Source organism: Malaclemys terrapin, chromosome 24 (assembly GCF_027887155.1).
Source record: "Malaclemys terrapin pileata isolate rMalTer1 chromosome 24, rMalTer1.hap1, whole genome shotgun sequence".
Lineage (NCBI taxonomy): Eukaryota > Metazoa > Chordata > Testudines > Emydidae > Malaclemys > Malaclemys terrapin.
The window spans coordinates 9,001,046-9,018,788 of NC_071528.1; the positions used below are offsets into that span (position 1 = coordinate 9,001,046).

The 17,743-nt window shown below is 54.0% G+C and overlaps 1 protein-coding gene across 1 annotated transcript; it reads right to left on the reverse strand.

Annotated features, from left to right (window-relative positions):
* Positions 1 to 3,089: 3,089 nt before the first annotated feature.
* Positions 3,090 to 17,656, reverse strand: DAPK3 (death associated protein kinase 3). The gene is made up of 9 exons (XM_054013443.1): positions 17,607 to 17,656; positions 15,784 to 15,906; positions 10,265 to 10,625; positions 8,469 to 8,598; positions 8,008 to 8,056; positions 6,809 to 6,835; positions 6,372 to 6,524; positions 5,682 to 5,727; positions 3,090 to 4,480 (listed from the first exon to the last, which is right to left on the reverse strand). Exons 2-9 carry the CDS (start codon positions 15,843 to 15,845, stop codon positions 3,938 to 3,940), a joined length of 1,371 nt encoding a protein of 456 aa, XP_053869418.1. The 5' UTR covers positions 15,846 to 15,906; positions 17,607 to 17,656; the 3' UTR covers positions 3,090 to 3,937.
* Between the last annotated feature and the right edge of the window lie 87 nt (positions 17,657 to 17,743).

Genomic DNA, 17,743 nt, shown 5'->3' on the forward strand with positions numbered 1-17,743 from the left:
GGCCCCTCCCTCATTTTACACAGACATTTCTGTGCCACTGGAACAAGTTCGCCTGAAAGCGCCCTCTGGCCAGCGTCCACTTCATTACGGAAGTTGGGTGCTGGGTTACGGCACATGCAATGGTGCTTTTGACTCTGATTGGCACAAACGCACGGGTCTATTTCATCTCTGAGGTGGCACTACAGCTCAGAGTTCAAGAGTTACCTGACAGCCCTCAATGCTGCACCTTTCGCAGGCACGGGGCTGCCTTTCGAATCCATGGCCTTTGGAGCTATGGCACAGGAGAAAAGGGGAATACAATCGGAATGGGATAAGTGCATCAAACATTGCCTCTGTGGAGGAAGAGACAACAACAATATTCTCCACTAGGCATTTTCCTGCTCTTTCATTTTACAGTCTGGAGCCCAAATCCTTAAGCTGGGTGAAGAGAACGTTCGAGAGATTTCTAGGTGTAACTGCTGTCACATCCGACCGCACCCAGGATACAGCCTGGCAGCATCCCAGCCCTGAACCCCAACCGCCGGGGGAACGTAGCCTGCCATGAGCGCCGAGTAGAAGTTACGCTCCCTGCAGACGTGGGACCTGATCCTGGGAAGTGCCAAGCAATCCTTTATTCCTAGTGAAATCGACAGGCCTGGAGTGTATCTGGCAAGGGCAAGGATTGGGCCCCCGTGAGATTCAAAGTCTTTGGTCATAGATTGCTTAGAGGACGAGACAGACATGGAAGAAAGCAGGGGGTTAGAGAGACCAGCTGAAAAGGGATTCTCAAGCAACACAGCCACTAGCCTGCTTGGCTTTTCAACGTGGAGGCATGAGCCGTAAAGCAACGAATTCCTCACTGCTTCCTCCCTGGAGGGATCAATGACGAAGAGTTAGCAGGAAAGCCAGGAAAATCCAGGGCATTCTTTGCATTCTTCTCCTCCTGACGCTAGAGTCCACAGACTAGAAGAGACCAAACAAGCTGCACATGCCACGTTTGCAGCCGGATTATTGTTTTCCAGCTTGATAGACTGTTTCTTCCCCCACGACTGCCAGTCTGCACATAGACTCTTTCTTGCACTGCGTGATTGTATAGAGCAAACCCCAGGCTAGAACAGATGGGAGGGAAGCCAAGAAAGGAAACTGATTGGACCTGGGGTTGAAGACAGCACATGGCTGTAAGGGTCAAAATTAGGGAAACTGAAATTCAAGGTACACTAGAGACTCAAACAGTTGCCTTAAACTATCAAAGCAGCTGTCGGTACAATGCAGCAAGGGGGCAGCGAACGTTTTACTGATGATGAAACACAAAAGTTAAACTGGCTGGGTAACAGGCCACAGAACAGCCATAACCACACATGGGTGGTGGAGGTAGAAATGTGGTTTAGCTCGCAGGCAAGAGGATTGGCTAGTGGGTCGAGATGGGGATGGAAGGCAGGACTCCTGGGTTCTGTTCCCATAGGTTAGTGACTTGACTGTGCGATTCAGTTCGCCTCTAGAAACATACACGGGTCAACTGAGATTCAGTTGGTGTCTGCAAAGCACTCTCAGGTCCCTGGTTGGAAGGCGTGGAGGGAATAACTACAGGGAAACAACAAATCAAGCACCATAGACCGCAGGCCTTTATTTGGCGCATGCTGGCAACATGCAGGGAGATGGGAAGTGCACAGAGGCCAGTCAACGCCCAAAGGTGGGGCGGGGGTAGGGGAGAAAAGGGACAAGCACTGACAAGCGGCTTCTGCACGTGACGAACATAAGGAGAGGGCGGGGGAAGAAACGTGCAAGGGAATTCGGCCCTAGAGGGCCAAACACTGAATCAGGCCACTAGGGCAGGAGAGAAATTGAAGATCTGGTGGGTGACAAGCAGCGGTGAGGAACACGCAGTATAAGGAGCCGGAGTCAGGAGAGACCCTTATGGCCCTGCTGTGGCCAGCAAATCCACTCCTGAGTACTGGGCACGATGCCAGGCAGCCTGTAACACGTGTGAGAAAAGGATCAGGGAAGAGGCAGAAGAGACAGCAAGGAAGGACCCGCATTGCGTTAGCCAACTCCATGGGCCTGCTAGTTGATCTTTCTCACCTCTAGCTTCCATGACACTGGGATTCCTATTGTACAAAGAAGAAAGAGGTTGTCAGAAAAGAGGCAGCACGAACTCCTACGCGGGCTCAGGGCTGAGAGGCACCAAGCGGAGGGAAAACAGAAGCCAAGTGACAGGCAGAGACTGAAGTCGGGAGGTATCCAGCTGCTTCAGGGGACAACGAGCAATTGACAGGTGGAAAAGGCTCCAAGAAGCAGCAGGAACAACCCCAGCCAAGATGGCTCCGGAGGAACATCCAGGCCAGGAGGTGCAGAAAAGGAGACCAGGCACGGGGAGTTGACATGGGCAGGTATGTTCATGGCAGCCCCTGCGGCCATCAGAGCTGCAGCACACCCAGCGTATCTTGGGAAGACACCCGCTTGGGTTCAAGATCCTAGACTCCCAGTGCTCTCCTGCCTCGAATAAAGCGGGGTCTTTGATATGGAGGCCAGCAGGGAGGAAGCGTGGCAGGAGAAGGCCAAACCCTGCCCTCATTAGGGGGAAAACGATTCAACTCTCCAATTCTACAACCCAGCACTGGCTCAGGACTGCTCAGCCAGTCTCTTCTGTGGCCAGGATCGAGTGAGTTGCAAATGAAACCCTGGGAAAGGGCAAGGATCATGGAGAGGACGCCCTAGCGTTCCAGAGCATCCTTTGCGGCTGGGAACGGTGCCCGGCAGCCCTAAAGCAAGCCCAAGCCCCACAGGTTATAGCTAGTAACTGCTGGACGGGAGGCAGCTCTAGTCTCAATGGTTAGCATCATCACAGGGTGAGCAATTCTCCGCCCAGAACGGTAAGAAAACGTATTTCCAACAGCAGAGTGGCTTGGAGAGTTTAGAAAGAAATTAAAGCCCTCCCCTCACACCAGGGGATAAAGCGGCACTGGGGGCGCTGAGGGACAAAGGCAGTTGCCGAGAAGGAAGGAAGGAAGGCCATGCTGCTGAGGCAACAGCTCTCGAGGAGCCTGCAAATCGGCGAGAGAGATTCTACCGGCGAGAGTACAGACAGGCCGCCCCGTGCGAGCCGACTAAGGCAAGTGGCCCAGGTCAGGAGAGCTTGACAGCCAGGTTACGGACTGGCCAGTTAGAAGCCTTTTCCAAAGGGTTTGGCTCTTTGCTCTCCAAACGTGTCAGGAGCTATCAATGCACAGATCAAGGCCCCCCCCTGAGCCGTTCAGCTCTGCCCTACGGAACTAGTTTATCTGGGAACACCTGCTGGTCTCTCTCCCCAGACAGGCAAGAGCCTTATGAACTTGCAAGAGCAGCTCCCGCTGCCAGGATGCTCTAGAAGTCCAAGCAGCTACAGTACCCAGGTCAGGATGGTCACAGCCATGGCTGAAGGGAGTTAGAAAACAAGTCACAGCTTCACTGCTGGTGGTCAGAGGCAGCGGGGAAGAGATGGAACATTAAGAATGATCAGCAAGTGATTTCATTAATTTCAGAGTAAAAAACAGCCCAAGTCCTTGGACAAGGACTGGGCCCACTCGCAAGTAATTAAAAGCGGCCATTGCCAATATACCCTCAAAACAGGGGGCTGGCCGGAGACCAGCCCATAAATAGGGCAGCCTTCTACTTTAATATGGTGGGGCAATTGGGGGAAGACTACAGGTCCCAGCATGCAGTGGGCTCAGCAGACTGCAGTTTGGATCAGAAGCATTGCATGATGGGAGTTGCAGTGTCCAGGCTGTCATACCTGTATACTAAACGCTGCTGCAGTCTACTCCGGTTTTATGCCATTAAGGCCGAGCCTCTCGGGCTCCTAGTGAATAGATGACGCTCAAGTGGGCACAGATTGGGTGTCTCCCCCATACCGGCCATGGCAAAGGTATTCTCCCCACCACCGGGTCCTCCTCCCCAGCCCCACAAGCTCAGAGGATGAAGGCTAGCGGATGCTGCAGTCCCCCTCTCCACCCTGCAGCTTCTCCTGCTCCATTGACCACACCAGCTCCTGCACGAACTTCATCTCCGAGGCCACCTGCTTGGCCAGAGCCTCATAGCGGTTCTCCAGCTTCCGGTAGCGTCGCTTGAGTCCGTTGGCCACCAGCAGGGTGCTCTTGGTCTCCTCCTGGGTCTGCTTTTTCAGGGCCTCTGTCTTCTGCAGCTCCTGCCGGATCTGGCGCAGGTCTTGGCGGATGCTCTCATTCTCCTCCTTGTACCAGGACTCCTTCTCCTCGTAGATGGAGCGCAAGGCTTCGATGTCCTCCCGGAAGGACTTCTTGTTCCTCTCCATCTCCCGGAGGCTCTCCTCAGCGGCAGCCACCTCCTCCAGCACCTTGGAGAAGCGCTCGAAGTTGATGTAGGTGTTGTTGGGGGGCATGCTGGAGTGGGACTTGATGGTGTACTCCTTGAGCCGAGTGGTCTTGAGACGCCGCCTCTCCGGCTTCTTGCCGTTGTCTTCGTTGCGGACGTTCCTCCTCTTGATCACCTGCAAGGAGGAGAAGGGAAAACTCAGTTCTCGGGTACCGTCCAGGGTCAATGATTCTCCCCTCCCACCCCCAGGCTGTGCATTTCATAAAATCCTAGAATCTCAGGGTTGGAAGGGACCTCAGGAGGTCATCTAGTCCAACCCCCTGCTCAAAGCAGGGCCAACCCCAACTAAAGCATCCCAGCCAGGGCTTTGTCAAGCCTGACCTTAAAAACCAATAAGGAAGGAGATTCCATCACCTCCCTAGGGAACCCATTCCAGTGCTTCATCACCCTCCTAGTGAAAAAGTTTTTCCTAATACCCACCCTAGACCTCCCACACTGCAACTTGAGACCATTGCTCTGTCATCTGGTACCACTGAGAACAGTCTAGATCCATCCTCTTTGGAACCCCCTTTCAGGTCGTTGAAAGCAACTATCAAATCCCCCCTCATTCTTCTCTTCTGCAGACTAAATAATCCCAGTTCCCTCAGCCTCTCCTCATAAGTCATGTGCTCCAGCCCCCTAATCATTTTTGTTGCCCTCCACTGGACTCTTTCCAATTTTTCCACATCCCTCTTTTAGCGTGGGGCCCAAAACTGGACACAGTACTCCAGGTGAGGCCTCACCTCAATGCTCCTACTAATACAGCCCAAAATGCCATTAGCCTTCTTGGCAACAAGGGCACACTGTCTACTCATATCCAGCTTCTCATCCACTGTAACCCTTAGGTCCTTTTCTGCAGAACTGCTGCCTAGCCACTCGGTCCCTAGTCTGTAGCAGTGCAGGCCAACAGCAAGCCCGGCAGTTGCATTCACACCCTACGCTTCGTGCATGGTTCAGAGCCAGCCTGCACGCAGTGCGGTTCCCCTACCTCCACGGTGCAAGCCAATATTGATGGAGACATGGCCACCGGTCCCACACTCCCCTGCCTGTAGAGAATTCCAGATTGTTTTGTCCCCACCCCTGCTTCAAGGTTGGTGAGGAATCAGCTCCCTCTAGACCAAGTCATCACAGCTGCTAGACCTCTCCAGGCTGGCGGAGTGAATGAGAAGCAACCACCTCTTGCTTAAAGGGGGATACCAAGTGCAATTTAAAGAGCAATTTTTAGATGCCGGATTCTCCAGAGGGGCTGAGTGCACGCTGTTCCCATCCGTGGGAGTTGGGCTGTTCGGTATCTTTGGGAAACAGAGCCAGGCCACAAGAATTTATGGATTTTTTACCTTAATCCAGGGATGCTCCAGGCTCTGGGCAATTGTCATTCGCTTCCTGCAACGACATTAGGCCTGGGCATTAGACTACAGCAGCTGGACTGAGCTTTTGGCCCACTTGGGTCACTAGTTTTCAGATGAAACCCGCACGCAGAGAGCTGGACCAGTTATTCTCAGTCTCTGCTTTAATTCCACCAAGCACCAGCCGTCAAATCAGCTGACTCAACACACGCTGTACTGTAATTATTTGCCTTCCTGCCTTGCGGACCCAACCGCTGCCCCAGGCGAGCTAGCTTCTCTGCTAAGTGCAGGATCCCCGTTAGAGAGGAGCTGGCTTCCAGAGATACTGCAACGGCAGTCTGGTAACAGACTATCGTCCGGGAGAGACGAGAGCCAGGCCAACGGCTCCCATTAAACCCGCACACCTGGAGCGGTACATATTTTTGCTTTGAGGATATTGTGCGAGACTGGACCCTGTTGACGGCAGATAAGAGCTGTCAGAGGCTAAGGACGTGAGAAAACAGCACTTCTGGCTGACTTATGGTCTAAGACATAGTTAGCCAAGCTCTTCCACTGCACCACGGCAGCAAGAGGGAGGCTGGGGGCTTTTGGAGGCTGCTGGCAGGGGGCAGTGCTGGGCACCCAGCAGACAGTCCCCACACCTCGCTCCCCGCGGTTCGTTTCAACCGACCGGTCTCGTACTTGGGATCTTTGACGAGCAGGCGCCGGATGAAGTCCTTGGCCAGCTCGCTGGTGTTGCTGAAATACTCCTCGTCGAAGTCGTAGTTCACGGCGGAGATGTTCGTCAGGGTCTCCTGCTTCGTTTCGCCCAAGAACGGAGAGGCACCACTGAGACTGCACGGCGAGATCAGACAGTTACCATCAGACACCGCTCTGTGCTAACAGCGTCAAGCCCTGCCGCTCACTCCCAAACACCAGCACTAACATTACTTCGGTTCCCCTGACCTGGGTCACAGAGGGGGGAAAAAAGGACTTGCCCCAGGTCAGGCAGTGACTCAGTGGCAGAGCTAGGAGTAGGACCCAGGACTCCTGAATCCCAGCCTTTGACAACACTGTCTCCTCAAGCACAGAAGAACATATTCTTATCCAGGGAGAAGAATAATTGTCCTTATACTCACAGAATGTATGTGATGACCCCGATGCTCCTAGGAGAGAAGGAGAGGACATAAGATCACTGCATTGTAGATCAGTTTTTAGTCAGGTCTTTCCTCACTCCAGCCTTAAGTCTTTTAGATTTTCCAGCGGAGGGCACATGTTCGTGACAGATCGGTCCACCCTGCAGCCAGCTTTCCCCGAGCACAGACGCTTTCTAGGTCTAGGACAAGGTTCCCTGTTCATGTCTCGGAGCTGCCCGAGTTAAGGATCAAAGCTCAGGTCAGGGAATCCCGGGTTGGGTTATTTCATTAGAAGCTTCCAGGATGTGCAAATCATCCAAATCCCACTCAGCCTTCAGCAATTACAGGCGTATCCCGAGCCCTGCCCCCATACCCAACACCCCCCCACCCCAGAGCTAGATTTAGCAGCATTCAAAGAGACCAGCCTGTCTGAAAGTCAGATTGCTGGGGCCCACCAGGAATTAAAGGCCTGCCCCCTTCAGCGAGAGGGGTACCACAGAACCAGGAAACAACAGATGAAACACAGGAACAGGAGTGAGGGACAAAAAGATATAAAAGGAGGGAATTAGATGGTCAGGCTTGACAAAGCCCTGGCTGGGATGATTTAGTTGGGGTTGGTCCTGCTTTGAGCAGGGGGTTGGACTAGATGACCTCCTGAGGTCCCTTCCAACCCTGAGATTCTATGACACTGAGCAGACAGCAACGGGGTCAGCAGACCCCAGCCAGAACACTGCCTGCCTACGGGAGACAACCAAGGGACAGAAACAAGCCCCACGGATGCAGAATTCCCTCCTCCCGGGCTGATTGCCAGTGCCAGGCTGACAGCCCCGCAGACTGAAGCAACCTATTTACCTACAAGAACGTGCCACATGCATATTAGCACTGCAAGCTAGTGTATGGGCCAAGATAGCATATGGGTACGCTGGCTAGCGTATAAGCTGGCATGGGCCGCTTCCCTCACACTGCCCAACCAGCCCAGCACCCCTCAACCCTGGCTTAGAGGGACTCCACTCCAGAAACAAGACGACAGTTCAATCCCCAGGTGCATTTAATTCTTGGCCTCTGTCAGGAAGCTGCCAGCTGGTATCTACCACAGAGAGGGTGCAAACACTTGCCCACTAAGAACTGGGCCGAAACCACCCACATCAGCAGCTGTTCTACAACGGGCCTGTGGTTATGATGGAGAGTCATGGCATACTCACCACATGTCAGCCTCCAGCCCCAGGGGCTCGTAGTTCACTATTTCAGGGGCTTTAGAAGGAGAGAGAGAGAGAGAGAGAGAGAGAGTTATGCTGCAGGGAGAATCCATTGCAAGCAGCTTTGGGCATCTCATGCAACGACTCAAACCCTCACGCAACTGGACTTAGCCAGAGCTTTGGGGATACTTTTCTCCTGGGGATGTCGAAGAGTTGTAGCAAGGGTACCCAAATCTCACCCAGTCCAGGGCTGCACTGGTGGCTTCCTCAGACTCAGGGAGGTCCTGGATACACAACTGATAGAGCGAAGGGAGGCTGTTGTGGGCTCTGATACACAGGGGCACCATGCAGGAATACTGCTTCCACCCTCCCCCAGCTCTCCTTCACTGCAAAGTCACAGGGCATCTTTCCCAGATTCAAACAAGCCTCCAGAACACACAGCTGCCACTGCCCCACTTCCCTCTTACCTACAAACTCCGGGGTCCCAAAGATGTTTTTGAACTCAGTCCCCGCTTCGATTTTGTGAGCGATGCCGAAGTCGATGAGTTTGATGCGGGGGTTTGGCACGTTCTTGTCCAACAGCATGATGTTCTCGGGCTGGAGAGAAGCAAAAGCAGCAGGGCTTTTTCATACTGGCTTCCAGCAACGCTCACTAAGATCCCTGTACCTTTGAGTGAAAGTCTATACTGGAAAGAGACATCCTGTGATTCCCTATCCTCCTTCCCCCCCTTCCCAGGCTTCGCCTAACTCTATACGACAGAGTTAGGTCAACGTAAGGCAGCTTACGTTGATGGCAGGGCTGGGGGCTCCGGCCAACAGCCCCACATGGCGGTGCCGAGGCTGGGGGCTCCGGCCGAGAGCCCCACATGGCGGGGCTGGGGGCTCCGGCCGAGAGCTCAGGTTGTCAGCCCCAGGGCAGGGGTGGGGCTCCAGAGGTCAGTGCACCACATAGTTAAGTCAGTGGAAGTGCTCCTGCTAAGTGCGTGACAGCCAACAGAGGGGGCATAGCACGGACATGAACCCCCGCAGCTGTAAATCGACCTAGCTTGGATCAAATTAATTTAGCATAGTCAGTCATCTCTGCTCAGAACCCGGCTTTCCAAGCTGCCAGCCCTGCAGACTCTGCCTGGGATCTGAAAGGCAAGCTCCTTCCTGACGCATCAGTAACGGAGACCCTGTGGTTAGCGCGCCACTGACAACTGCTTTGATGCTGCCTTGTGAAACAGCACAGATTCCAGCTCGCTCTCCCGCAGCCGCTGCCAAGAGGAGTTAGAAATGCACGCGTCAGGAAGTAAAGACTAAGCAGCGCTGGTATGGGGCCATTTCGACGTGGCTATTTCAAACATCCACCCAGAATGCCAAGGAGAAGCCTCAGTCAGTGGCTTTACGCAAGCGCTGTGTGTATTTCGCTACTGTGGTTGTGTTTACTGTCTCTCAAGAGCCCTTCACCGCCTCTCCCAGCTTCACCTGCCTATGTGAAGCACAGGGTGTCCGATCTGGATTCGGTCCTTTGCATCTGTGCTTACGCGCTTTGGTTTGACTCAAAGCGACAGGCCAGAGTCTGATCAAGGACACGCAAGCAAACACCCAGGGTACGTCTATACTTCCCTCCGGGTTCGGCGGTAAGCAATCGATCTTCTGGGATCGATTTATCGCGTCTTGTCTAGACGCGATAAATCGATCCCGGAAGTGCTCACCGTCGACGCCGGTACTCCTGCTCCGCGAGAGGAGTACGCGGAGTCAACAGGGGACCCTGCCTGCTGCGTGTGGACCCGTGGTAAGTACTTTGTAGTTCGAACTAAGGTACTTCGACTTCAGCTACGTTATTCACGTAGCTGAAGTTGCGTATCTTAGTTCGAACTGGGGGGTGAGTGTGGACCAGCCCCCAGAGTAAATGGATTGGCACCAGTGCAAACGAGAGCAGAATTCAGCCTGTATGTTCGGGTTCAGAGGGCTTGGGAAGTGGAGACAGACCAAGCAATTGGTTCCAAGTGAGAGATAAAAGCACCTCATTTATCCCTTGCAGCACCACACCACACCCAAGAAAAAGGAGCGCCAACTACTGGACCACGAACGGCTTCCCGCAGCAGCCCTTGGAGATCTGCCACCCGGTATCCACCAGCTTTGATCTCATTGAGCTGAGAAGATCTAATGAGATCACCGCACAAGATGGAGCTGGCCTCACAGTCAACGGGTCTGCCCATACCTTGACTCCGCTGCGTCTAGCAGGCCAGGGCCCTGGGCAACATAGGCCGAAAATTACCTTCAGGTCGAAGTGCGCTATGCGCTTGGAATGCAAGTAGTGGACCCCATCCAGGATCTGTTTGAGGAACTGTGTGGCCTCTTCCTCCGTCAGGGACTCCTTCTCGGCCAGGAAGTCAAAGAGCTCGCCCCCCGAGACCAGCTCCAGGATCAGCACCACGTCCGTCTTGTTCTCGAAGATGTCGTGGAGCGTGATGATGTTGGGGTGCTGGATCTCCCGCAGGATGTCCACCTCCCTCTCGATCTCCTCCCGGCTCACGCCCCGCCGGCTGGACGACAGGCGCCGCTTCTTGATGAACTTAGCCGCATACTCCAGGCCGCTTTTCTTCTCCCGGCACTTCCGCACGATGGCGAACTGGCCGCTGCATGGGGGGAAAAAGGACGCATCAGTTAATAAGACGTCTCCTCATTGGCACCTGCCTGGAGGAGTCGGGGTAGCTACAGCCAGCAATGCTCGGAGTCAAAAGAGACCTCCCATTGGTGCGTTTCCTTACTGAGAAGGGTGCAACTCCTTACAAACCCGCTGGGAGCCACAGTACTTCCACGGGCAGCAGGTAAAGCCCTTCCACTCGACTCTAGGTCTAAGCGTCTGCCTTCTCCATGCACCACTTGGCCGACTGAGGGATTGGGGTATCATGGACACTGAAAGCTGAGCACCAAGCAGAATAAAAGCCCCTTTCTTGGAGAGCACACTTCAACCGCCTGTGGCATACAAACAGACCGAATTGCTGCCAAGCCAGGACAGATCAATAGCCCAGCTCATCCCCTGTGGTTGTCAGTCTGGGATGCATCAGAGGCAGGATTGGAATAAACCGATACCGCCGCTACATGCCACTGTGCTGGGTAGGATGAGAGAAGGAAGGAAGAGACTTCCCCTCCTGGCTGCAGATAGAGTTCAGTTAACATCCTAGAGCAGGGGTGAGCAAAGCCCAAGGGCCACATCTGGGTATGGAAATTGTGTGGTGGGCCATGACTGCTCACGAAATTGGGGGTTGGGATGCAGGGAGGGAGGGGGTGATGGCTCCGGCTGGGGTGTGAACTCTGGATTGGGGCTGGGGATGAAGGGTAGGAGGTGCAGGAGGGTGCTCCGGGTTGGTACCGAGGGGTTTGGAGGACGGGAGGGGGATCAGGGCTGGGGAGCAGAAGGGAGTCGGGGGTGCAGGTTCAAGGCGGCGCTTGCCTCAAGTTGCTCCCGGAAGCAATGGCATGTTCCCCCTCCGGCTCCTACACGGAGGCGCAGCCAGGTGGCTCTGCGCCCTGCCCCGCCTGCAGGCGCTGCACCTGCAGCTCCCATTGGCCACGGTTCCATCAATAGGAGCTGTGGGCGTGGCGCTTGGGGCAGGGGAAGCATGCAGAGCCCCTTTGCCGCCCCTACACGTAGGAAGCGGAGGGGGGGACATGCCGCTGCTTCCGGGAGCCACGCAGAGCCACGGCACACGCGGGGAGGGAGGCAGGAACTTGAGAACCAGATCTTGAGGGGATGCGGCCCCCCCAGGCCGTAGTTTGCCTACTCCTGTCCTAGAGCATTTGGATTGATGGCTCATGCTGGTTTTATCCCAAGTACGTCACTGCAGATGCTGCTCTGATTCAAACAGATCTCTAGCCCTTCCTTGAAACGTATTCATCTACCCAGGTATCAGGAAGCATATCATGGCAACGGCGTGATTATGCTGCTTAGACATTTGTGCAATATCCTGCTGATACATAACCACAAGATACAGGGCTCAGTGCTGGAATCAGGCAGTTCCCGTGGCCTGACGATCACCATGGTCCCTTTCGGCCTTCAGACCCACGAATCCAGCGGCTCAAGAGGTCCAACCACCATTGCGGAGCACCCCGAGATGTCAATTTCACCGTGAGGCGCATTTGGGGAGAAGCACGCCTGTGCAACTGACCCAGACAGCAATGCTCGGCGCTTACAGAGCTCTTTAGATTTGCAAGTGCTTTGTGAATACTAATTTAGAACATGTGCTCCCCCCCTCCCCGTGGTCTATGTCAGCGACGCCCCCATTTTACAAGCAGGAAAAATTGAGGCTCTGGGAGGTTACGTTACTGACACGCAGGGGGTTGGCGACAGAGTCAAAAAAACAGAACCCAGGGAATCCAGACCCACAAAACCATACCGCCTCTGGAAGTTACACGCCCAGATGTAGGTACATTTCTTCCTCTTCCTGGGAGGATCAAAATTAACTGCCCCTGCTTTAGGGTGACCACATAGCAAGTGTGAAAAATCAGGACTGGTGGTGGGGGAGTAATAGGCGCCGATATAAAGACAAAGCCCCAAATATCTGGACTGTACCTATAAAATAGGGACATCTGGTCACCCTACCCCACCCCCCCCCCACACACACACTGCCAGCATCTCCCTCCAACAGGGTTATTTACATTTTTAAACCGTGACATCAAGGCTTGCTTCATTGGCTGGCGCCTGCCAGGCCTGAACTTTCCATATAAGGCTTGTGCTTGGACAGGAAACAGTCAGAGCTGATCAAACGCTAAAGGCTTCCCAGACCAAGAGCCTCTTAACTCCCACCAGCAAAATCCAGCAGCCTGGCTGGATTAGAGTGCGCTGCGCAGGGGAGGAAGAAGTGGGCTATGAAGTGTGAAGTGTAACAAACCAATGTCTTCTAGGAAATGCAGAAATAAGGAGGTCACCCCTTGTCAGGACAGAGAAGTGATGAAACAGTCACACACCAAAGGAGAGGTACCGCCAGAGCAAAGCCCTAGTGCTCCCTGGAGAAGGAATCCAGGGGATCGATAGGCACACTCATTTTAAGCTATCAGAGGGGTAGCCGTGTTAGTCTGAATCTGTAAAAAGCAACAGAGGGTCCTGTGGCACCTTTGAGACTAACAGAAGTATTGGGAGCATAAGCTTTTGTGGGTAAGAACCTCACTTCTTCAGATGCAAGACATCTGAAGAAGTGAGGTTCTTACCCACGAAAGCTTATGCTCCCAATACTTCTGTTAGTCTCAAAGGTGCCACAGGACCCTCTGTTTCATTTTAAGCTGCTCACCCCTTTATGAGCACATTAGTCAAACCCAAAGCACAGAGGAAGGGGGAGCCACTTGCCTCCTTTAAAAATCTTGCATCCCCCCCCTGCATCCATCTCTCTTCACCGCCACAGTCATCAACCTTCCAGCTGCCTGACCAGGAGGGAGCAAGGGGAATCCATGCCACTCCTTGCTCAGCTGGAGAGGTTGGTGACACAAAACTCCTTCCCCAGGGGGCTGGGGAGCCCAGGGATTAGAGGACCCCATGAAACAAACTTTCGTCCCCATCCCAAGAAGGCAGAACTGCAACAGCTGCAGGTTGGTCCAGCAGACTTGAAAAGAGACTCCAACTAAAGGGTAAGAGGCCCAGGAACGTAACCTTAACAGCCTCTGGAAGAACTCACCTGAAGAACTGCCAGCTCTTATGCCCGCACACCTTCTCGGCAATGGAGAAGACCGATGACCATCTCAAAGTAAACAGAAGGACGCACTTATGCACTGCAGCATGGGCCAGACCCACAAAGCCCCACACAATACCACTGCCCAGGTAACACTCCCGGCCTGTCCACCTTACAGGCGCGGAAGGAGGATTGCTTGGAAAACGCTTTGAGCCGATGCAGGGTTCTAACGAGCGCCATTCTTATTTAAACACCAACAGGGCCACCTGTGCGGTTACAGCACTCAAAAGGAAAACACTGTCCCTAAGGAACTCCCGAGCTATATGCCGATACACAACACGCCTTAGCTAGCAGCGGAGGACGCTGAAGGCAGTCCAAAAAACATCTACCATTGCCATGGTGTCTCTGGTTTAAACAACATGCAATCACCAGCTAGGTTTAGATGCCGAAGTCTAATGCCAAACTTAAACGCCATTCTCTCTCACACACACACACAAACACACACACACCAGAATTTTCTGGGCTTGCTACAACTGAACCACTTTAACTCTGTTTCTATGGTTCAGACTTGGAATGCAGACTTCTTCAAGGGACACCAGCAACTTCAATCTGATTCAGAAGTTTAATCTGGTGGGAAAAGGTTTTCTAAGAAGCCTAAGATCATCAAAAATGTTCCCAACAAAGGATTTTTCCACTTTTATTTTACTGTTTACAAGCAAGCATTCCCCTACACAGTCAAACTCCAACACTCCAGTGATACGCAGACCTCAGTGGTTCACGAGTCAAATTAGCCATCAGCGTTACCCAAAAGAGAAACAGTCGGGTGAATTCATTGTTTCATTTCCTATTTGGATAGATTATTCTCACAGCAAAATGACTGACCAAGAATTATCTTAGCAACTACAACTGGTTAATAACATAGTAAAAGCACCCTGATTGAATTATTAACCAATCACACAGCGTTTTAATATCATATGCTGCAAATAGCCGCAGGAGACACATTAAGGAGCCACTTGCGGCTCAGAAGTCTCTGTCTGACTATCACGGTGTTAGACCATAAGCCCTTTGGAACAGGGGCCTCATCTTCCTCTGGGTTTGTATAGCACCTGGAGCAAAGGCCTCCGCCAAGTGGGACTTTTGGACACTGCTGCAATAAACAGTAGCTCAATCAACAAAACCAAAAACTCGGGGAGAGTTTCTGTTTACGCTAAGACATGGAGCGCCGCTAAGATACACACTGGTTTTGCAGCCAATGTGAATAAGTCCAGTTTGCGTGCAACACAACAGTCTCCTCTTCCTGTGTTCTAAAGACAGCCGAGCTTCTGCCGAGAGGCAAAGATGATTCATAGCAGGAACGTGCCCCAAACATGCAGAGCGACTGAGACACCGATGAAGAATGCTAAGCAAGCCACAGTGATCTCTCCAAGGCAGGGCAGACCCAGCCAAACAGGGACATGATGTGAGCTTATGGGGAAAAGAGCCACAGGTCCACTAAAAAAGGAGTGAATTGTGAACAAAAACGCTTGGCCCTCGTATAAGAGCCTGTCACCATATGGTCTCTCTGATTGGCCCAATGAATATTATTTATACAAACTGGAACAACGCCAGCAGGAGAGATTGAGATCTCCCCCCACTCCCACCCCCATCAGGCTGGCTGGCGCTCCGTTGAAACTCCACCCTGAGCCTGAGAAACCTTCCCAACTAAAGTATAATCAAAACTGGCCCATTCCATAAGAAGTTTGTTTCAGTGAATCAACATTGTCTGGCCAAAACAAAGTGGTGTTAAAAAATTCCCAACCAGCTCAAGTTTTAAATATTAATTAAGCCTCCCCCGACCCACCCCTGGGAGGTAGATAAGGGATATAAACAGATCCCTTAACCCACCACTGCAACAGAGCTGGCTCTGCAGAAAGACACAGCAGAACTTGAAAACAGCAAGTGGTAGAGAATCCCACACCTGATGGAACACGCAGGGTGGGAACATGGAGACGGGGTGTAGTGACCAGAAATGGAATCAGCAAAAGAAATGCCATGGGTTTATTTAATGACTATAAGCGGTCAGGCTCTTGGCTTTATGGCCAGCAGACGGCACCACCCGCAGCAGAGCATGCGCCCTAGTTAGCACACTCACCTGCCCAGCTCTTCTCCCATCTCATAATGGTCCTCCACATTCTCCTGCCTGAAGGTGGACATGGCTGTCAGACCAAAAAGAGCCCGGCCCACCCTTCAGAGAGCCAGACAGCTCGGTTCAACCCTGGAAGGAGACAAGGGAAACAGGAGAGAATTGTCATGCCCCAGTCAGCTACAGACATTCCAGCGCCGTGGGATGAGCAACAGAACCCCTGCATGACACAGCGGCACCTGCTCTAAACTGGCACGCGAACGGATACAAGAGATGGATGAGCCCTGCTCTTACGTTGCATCTATTTCTGGTTCATTCGCACCCAGGCAAGGCAGGACTGATCCCTGCAGTCTGCTCTCCAGGGTTATGATTCAGTGCCCCCCCACTGCTTGTGGGAAGATATTTCAGTCTAGCAGATTATTACAGTAGCCCCTAGAAGCTACTGGCAGAGCCCCATTGTGGTAGGTGCTGTACAGACACATAGCAAGAGACTGTCCCAGCAAGAGTCTGTGGCAGAACCAGGAATTAAACCCACATCTCGTGAGCCCTAGTCCAGTGCTATAACCCCAAAACCATCGTTCTTTGTCCCTCAGCCACCCTCCTTCCCACATTTTTGTTCAGCTTCCCCAACATCCTCTGCTAAGGGAGAGGAAAGCTCACCCTCCTCTACTCAGCCCCATGACACAGCACTGGGTAAGACCCCTAAATAAGTCGCCAGGCGCTGGAGGGAGGCGACGAGTGACTCAATCAGCACATTGATTTTATAAATCTGGAAGAGGAGGAAGCAAAGCCGAGCTTGTCACGATGTTTCCACTCTGCCCACTGGGGTGCACTGGAGGAGAGCGGGATCTACACAGAGGAACTTCAGCCTCCTCCTTAGTCCCCCTCTCTCCCGCCCCACACCCACAGCAGGCCTCACCCTCTCGCCACACTCCAACTACCCTACAGGAACCACTGTCCCCAGGGGTGCAGGAACAATCTGTACAATGGGGGGGCTGAGAGCCATCAAACCAAACTGTAAACCCTGGATGTGATGGAAACCACTTCAAGCCAGGGGGTGTGGCAGTAGCCCCAATTCCAGTACCTCTGACTGTCCCCAAGTTACACCTGCCTGGAGCTCCACACAACCCTCCACACCTCACCCCTCACCCCAACACAGTCCCCTGCCCTGACCCCTTAACTCCCACACAGCCCCCTTCCCCACTCCCACCCCCCACACATCCACCTGCCCCACTCCCAACCCACACACAGCCCCCACTCCCTATAGCCCACCACCACACAGCCCCCTGCCCTGCCCCACTCCCTACCCACACACAACCCCCACTCCCTATGGCCCACCACCACACAGCCCCCTAGCACCCCCACAGCCCTCCACCCTGCCCCCTAACCCCCACACAGTCCCCTGCCCCACTCCCAACCCACACACAGCCCCCACTCCCTATGGCCCACCACCACACAGCCCCCTAGCACCCTCACAGCCCTCCACCCTGCCCCCTAACCCCCACACAGTCCCCTGCCCCACTCCCAACCCACACACAGCCCCCACTCCCTATGGCCCCCCACCACACAGCTGCCTAACACCCCCACAGCCCTCCACCCTGCCCCCTAACCCCCACACAGTCCCCTGCCCCACACACAGCCCCCACTCCCTATAGCCCCCCACCACACAGCTCCCTAACACCCCCACAGCCCCAAACCCTGCCCCACTCCCTATGGCCAGCCCCACACAGCCCCCGCCCCACTCCCCGACCCCACACAGCCCCCGGCCCCAGCCCCTTCTCACCCCACCAGCCCCCACTCCCCAGCAGCCGCAGCCGGCCCCGATCCCCCACCTGGGCCCGCGGCCGCCGCATTCCGACACTCCCGGCTCGCTCCCCCGCCCCGCGCCCACCATTGGCTGAGCCGCGGCGGCGACGTCACCGCAGCAAGCCCGGCCCCGTGCGCGCCATTGGCCGAGTCGGCCGCGCGT